We start from the raw sequence: 6,159 nt of genomic DNA on the forward strand, positions 1-6,159 counted from the left end.
GAAGGGAGCTAGCTATAGTCGTATTTGAAAATGAGGAAATCATATCATAAATGAGCTATTTAATATCTGTAAGAGTGGCTTTTGATAGCTTGGAATGTGTCTGACTTTTTGAAAATATCATTGGAAGGTCAATATCACAAGTACTTTTCCTCCTTCGGATGTAAGTAGAAGTGAATCAGAAGAAAAAGTAGAATTTGGGGGGAAAAAGTATCTTTGAATTGTACTGCATTCTATATTATTCCCATAAGCTTTTACTTAAAACTATCACCAAGTTTTGGCTGCCACATTTACTGGATCTATTTAAATACATTTTAAAGGTGAATTACTTGGCTGTTTGACATTTTTGTTCTACATTATGCTACAGCAATCTGTCTGATTTGAAGTCAGATAGAAAGTATTATAGCTTGAAAATAAGAGGTCTCAAAAGCTTCCCCACCTTCCCCCCACCTGTGCACGTAAAGGTCTTCCTACACTAATAAAATATATGGTCATCAAATGAAGAGAGCAGCTTGTTGGAAGTGTTGGAAAAGAACTGAAGTTTAAATTAATTTTTGAAAGTACAAATTTGAGACTTATGAAAAGAACGAGGTGTGTCTGATGAAGCTGGATGTTGGAGAGATGAATGCAAAGGCAGTTTTTGTAATGTGCTTAGCAGACCCAGCTGGAGTCATATTTTCAGAAATCTGGCCCTTACCACACACACAAAAAATATTTAAAAAAAATAGTAACATGAAGTCTGATTCTCTCATTGCCCTATGTAGCCTCAGTGAAATAGTAGATGTGAGTGGTCTGGAGATGAACCGCAAGGAACCAGCCAAGATATATCATTTCTTTAATATAATTTTACTGGTTTTTTTTTTTTTCATTGTTGGATAATGATGAAAAAGCACAGTAAATGCCATCCAAAATCTATACTGTTGGCAAGAGCAAGCCAATATAGGATTTACATTTTTATTTTCTACTTTCTTATTTATAAGTAATAGTCTAATTTCTCATCAAAACAAAGTGTACATATCTCACACCACTTTATGCCATCACATAAAAAGGGTATATATAAGTCTTTGAAGCTCAGAGAATTCATAACATAAATCTGTATTATCAGTGTTTCAATAACCATGTGCATTTGGAAGATTGATCTCCAAAGCGAGCAAAAATGTTAGAGCAATGTTCTGCAGTGTGCCATTGAGCTCACCAGACTGATTCTGGCAGACTCCCAGTCTGAATATAGCCTTCTGGCTTTTGGGGTTGCTTTTGGGGTTTGTTCCCTATCTGGATGACTGAAAGGACATTTATCTCATCACAATGTGACATTTTGTGGTATTTCACAAGGCCTAATTTGTTACCATTTACCAAGTCAGGAAATGCTAATAAGTGACACCCTCATATCTGGAACCTGCTCTTCTCTTTGCACCTAAGCAACCAAGTATATTCACCTCCAGTATTCATGTAAGCCTCACTGCTAACTTTCAGTTTCAGAAAGAGATGTGTGCAGTGTTGTGCGCCATGTTGGTTGTAAACATCATGTTCTGTAAGAATGATTCTGGACATTTTCATTTCTAGGAGACTGAAAATTTAAAGTTAGAGGGTGAAGGCTGGAATTGTAGCTGCTTTGCCATTTTTATTACAAATAAATTTGGGCTAAAGAGAAATTAGCTTGGTGAGAATCTTCACCTAAACTGCAGTCGAAGTAGTGAGGTCAGGAGTGGTTGAAAAATGATTTCAAAATAGTCATGACACGAAAAGTAGCTTTCATAGCATTGTTTGGCATGAATGCTTTGAAAGTTAGTCTTCGTGTCTTCCAGTGTATTTTAAATCCTGCTAGACTTGAATCTTTAACTACAACAAAAGTGATTACTTTTGTAACTAGTATTGAATATACCATTGATTACGCTTGACCTTGTAAGTGCTAGAGCCTGGTACTCTGACAACAACAACCAGGGAGTGCAAGTGGATTGTGGAGCCTGCTAATAAAAATATGGGGAATAAGGTCCATTTGTATCTTCAGGCCTAAATTTTTAAGTTATATACAGCACTATTTTTGGAAATTGTTTTCGTCTAGTGGAATATTTATAATTTGTCTCATTTCAGAGTTAAAGAAGCAGAGGAAGTCTGTAGGCAGAAAAAGGGGAAATCACTATACAATATAAGACCAAAACATGATTCTGGAATTGTAAGTAAAAACTGTAGCTATACTTCTGTTCCCATCATTCACCCTACCTTTTTCTCATTGACTTTTATAAGTATGTTATTCTTGATATGCTTTTTTTTTTTTTTTTTATGCTTCCATAAATGGTGTTAATTTGTTAGATTAACAAGTAGTTTAAATGCTGCCTGGTAATGTTACTCCACAAAATAGACAGAGCACAAGCAAGAGTAGCATATTATTGTTCTGTCCTGCCAATCTGTCTGCATCTCAGTCTTGATGTGGGATGCACCTGGACAGGAGAAAGGCCGTTACAGTCTTCAAGCTTATTCAGTCTGAAATTACTTGCTTCTAAACCTACAAAATGTAGGGAAAGTTCATGATAGTATGCATTTTTCAAGTTGGATCTCTGTGTCAAGTACTAGTGGCTTCTGTTCCACTTATCTGTATGTCTTTGGAACAGCAGCTCTAGGAAAAGATAATACTGTGCTCTGACTGTTTTCCTGAAAACAGATAAATAAATTTAATGATAGATGAGTAATTCTTGTCAAATCAGTGAAAAATTTCCACTAGGATTGCCAAAACGTTGGTAGGACCATGACTTCTTTTACAACAAATCAATTTTCCTATGGCACCTCACATTAAAATTATATCTGTAGCAACTGGCCATCAATTATATTTGTAAAATCTTATAACAGATGATTTTTTCATGTGTGCCCCCAAGCATTATTTAATTGTTTTGTGTTTTGTTGTCATGGTTATTTTACTGTGATACATCTGTCAGATGAAACAGGTTGTAATTTCTGTATTCCAACTAGCATAACCTGAGACATGAAGATATGATATGGCATTTATTTCTTAATTTTAGAGGTTTGTTTTTTAATTTTAGAGGTTAGCTCCAAAAAATGGTGGTGTATTTAGGGAGTTTTGGCTGTGGTTCATGCCACAGGAAATGTAAACAGGGTAACAACTTGGTTAGGAAGGATAAACTAGATTTTACTTTATCAATTTTATTTGAAACTGGATCAAGAGGCTTTAAAAATATAAAAATGTTGATTTGGATTTCTCCGTCTCCCCTGCATCTTGCTGAATGTAAAGGCACTGACATATAGTTTCTAAAAATAACTACAGGCTTAATTATTCCTGTATCATTACCATTACTATAGTCACTGAAACTTGGACTTACAGATAGGCCTGAATATCAAGATCTTGGATTATATACCACTGCAGTCATTCACAGTTACTGAAAATTTGATAGAGTGAAAAGGGAAGTAAACAAAATATTTCACAAGCAGTGTTTAGCTACACTTTACATCAGTTCTAGTTTCAAAGGGATGTTATTTGTGAATTCAGCTCCAGAGTAGGTATAAATGTATGTTAGCCTATGTGTTTGTGTGCTTTACATATTTGTGATATTTTTATGTATATTCAATTTCTGCTTTTTTTTTTGTTATTTATTATTTTTCAGAAAGCCAAGATAAGTATGAAAATCTGAGAGAAGAAAAGCAAAAGCCATTGTTACCTGGTTACCAAAACTCAACATGTCTGTGGGTGGGGGGTGAAGGGGAAGGAAACTACACCATCCCAATCATTTGCTTTCTTGACCTTTTTGAATTTGCTTTCTGTTCTCTAGAGTTTTCCACCAATTGACGTGTTAATATACATTCATGAATGAGTGTAATCACTTTAATGGAGTGCCCAGCAATAGACTAGGTATGGACTTGAAACACCTTCCTTGTACTCTGTATCTCCTTTTCCACTCAAAAATGATATTTTGTTAAGTGTATGGTATATTACAAATAGGCCAAGTCAGCATGCATAAAAAGCAGCATCTGCATCAGTTCTGAACATGCTGGAAATTGCATTAAGTTTAACTTCATAAGAATGCTACTTGATAAAGTAAAACATTTCCATTCCTACTGGCAACATCTGTCTATGACAAATACTTCATGGCACTGCACTTAGATTAGGGAAAGAAATGTTACTCCTAGTGAATTGTTTGTATCTGTTTCATGTTGGCATTTTGTTGGCATTTGTAGTTTGTATTTTGAATCGTTAAGTGCTGTTTATACAGTATAATCAATGCTTTCCCAACTCGTTTGGTTGCCCTCCATGACTAAATATTTGTGGAACAAGATGTTTACTATAACTATCTTTAAAATCGATAAGGCAGCATACTTTTACTTCATCTTTTGCCAGATAGTGAATGTCAGGTGGTAATGGGGAGGTCAGAAATCCAGCATTTAAAAAAAATAAAAATGAAAGGCAGGAAAATACAGAAAAGCACAGAAGTACTATGGAGAGTATGAGATTAGGCTATTATAGTTTGTTAACATTATAAATTAGCTAATACTTTTACATGAAATTTAGAAGGTGTAGTATAGTTTTAACTGCTGATCAGTTATGTCAGGCAGGCTTTCGGTCACATGTACATGAATTCCTTTTGGAATTAGCTTTACAATTAATTTAAAACTCCTTTAGAGAACCATTAAAAGATGCACATGGAGACTGACATTTATGGAAAACAGTAGCCAATTCTAGTGACAGACTTAGACTACCAACTAATTTACATCAATTTCACACTTAATGTAATTGCAGAGTTTTCCTCCAGGCTTTCAGCTTCCCTCCCTTAGGAGGTCAATGATTGAAATCTATGACTTAGGGCTTCCATTTTAGACCACATGCTTAATTCCTAATTTCAATCCAGAATTTACTATTCAACCAGTAACAACCCATTCCTCTGGTCTTAAATAAATAGCCCCAAACCAATCAGCCTGATTGATAACGTTTTGCTTTCATGGCTGGCTTTTCCTGAAAGTAACCAGTGTGTGCAACTGAACTAGATGCACATGCTCACAGTCTTGGAGCCTGAAAGATGCTGGGGTAAAGCAAATGAGGTCTAACCTGCTGGGGTGTGTTGTTCCCTGTCTAATCTAGCACATTGAGACATTCCTAGTGTTCCAGAGGCTATAATATTTTATACAAGGTGTCATAAAAGAAAGTGTGAAATTTGACCTCAGGAATCTGTTATTCTTCACATATACCAAGCACTAGAAATGATGTTTTTTTCACTATGTGAAAAGCAAGTCTCCTGTTGCTGACAAACCTATTTGAAATTCTGTTGTTGTAATAATTTCTGGCAGGGATATAAATTTACCAAGAACAGAGTTCTAAAACTTTGTGTTGATGGGAGTAACATTACTATTTGGGGAAGTGAAAAGAAGATATTATTTGTTGTTACAACTAACTTATGGAAAAAAAAAATCTTTAAAAAATAAAGCTATTTTAATGGCACCGATTCAAATCCATGTTTGTATTTATGTAAACAGTAGTCTTTTCCTCTTAACTTTGCTCCTAAGTGCAAGGATACAGTAGCATGTTTTCATTTGTAGCTTTCCTGTTTCCTTCAGTACCTACAGTATGTATATTACTATACTAAATGAAATAATAGATCATCTAACAAAGATCACTATGTGCAATACTGTATTTAGTGTTTCTATTTCAATTTTTTTAGAATGTTAATTTATATGAAAATAAAATGAATAATAACAAAATAGTTGCCTTCTCTCTTCAATCTCAGGCTGTGCTGTAGTTTGCTTGCAACCATTCACTCCCAAAGCACCATTTCTCGTCAAGGAAAAACCTTTGCGAAGGGATCAGTAGAAAACAGGATTCTCTTTCCTTGCCACTTGGAAGCACAGTGACAGTAATTTCAGGTTATGTAGACATATGACTTCTTCCCTGGGTGGTGATAGTGAGGACTTACAGTCTGATTGGGCAAAGGGCTCTGAAAGTCCTCACTTCTCTGGCTTGTGCATACCTTCCAGTAGTGCATTAGGCTTAGGTGGTTCAAATCCATCTCTTTGCAGCTGTGGAGCTGATTTGATACACAATAGAAGCCTGACTGCATTCTTACTACAAAGGCACCTTTAACCTGTTCCTATTAACACTTCCAACAGGCTCATGAAATTCCTATCAGGACAAAAACATGCTTTCAAAAGTATTATCTGTATATT

At 35.2% G+C, this 6,159-nt stretch overlaps 1 protein-coding gene across 1 annotated transcript in view; it reads left to right on the forward strand.

Moving 5' to 3' along the window:
- FMN2 (formin 2) overlaps positions 1-3,734 on the forward strand; it is a gene marked incomplete at its 5' end in the record, with an annotated part of 152,964 nt that extends 149,230 nt beyond the window's left edge. The window contains 2 exons of the mRNA XM_082756573.1: positions 2,089-2,170; positions 3,612-3,734. Of these exons, the coding sequence (XP_082612699.1) occupies positions 2,089-2,170; positions 3,612-3,638 (109 nt within the window). The 3' untranslated portion in view covers positions 3,639-3,734. The remainder of the gene's footprint in view (positions 1-2,088; positions 2,171-3,611) is intronic.
- Positions 3,735-6,159: the final 2,425 nt, after the last annotated feature.

This window comes from Aythya marila (assembly GCF_965140915.1).
Source record: "Aythya marila genome assembly, chromosome: 3".
Taxonomy (NCBI): Eukaryota; Metazoa; Chordata; class Aves; order Anseriformes; family Anatidae; genus Aythya; species Aythya marila.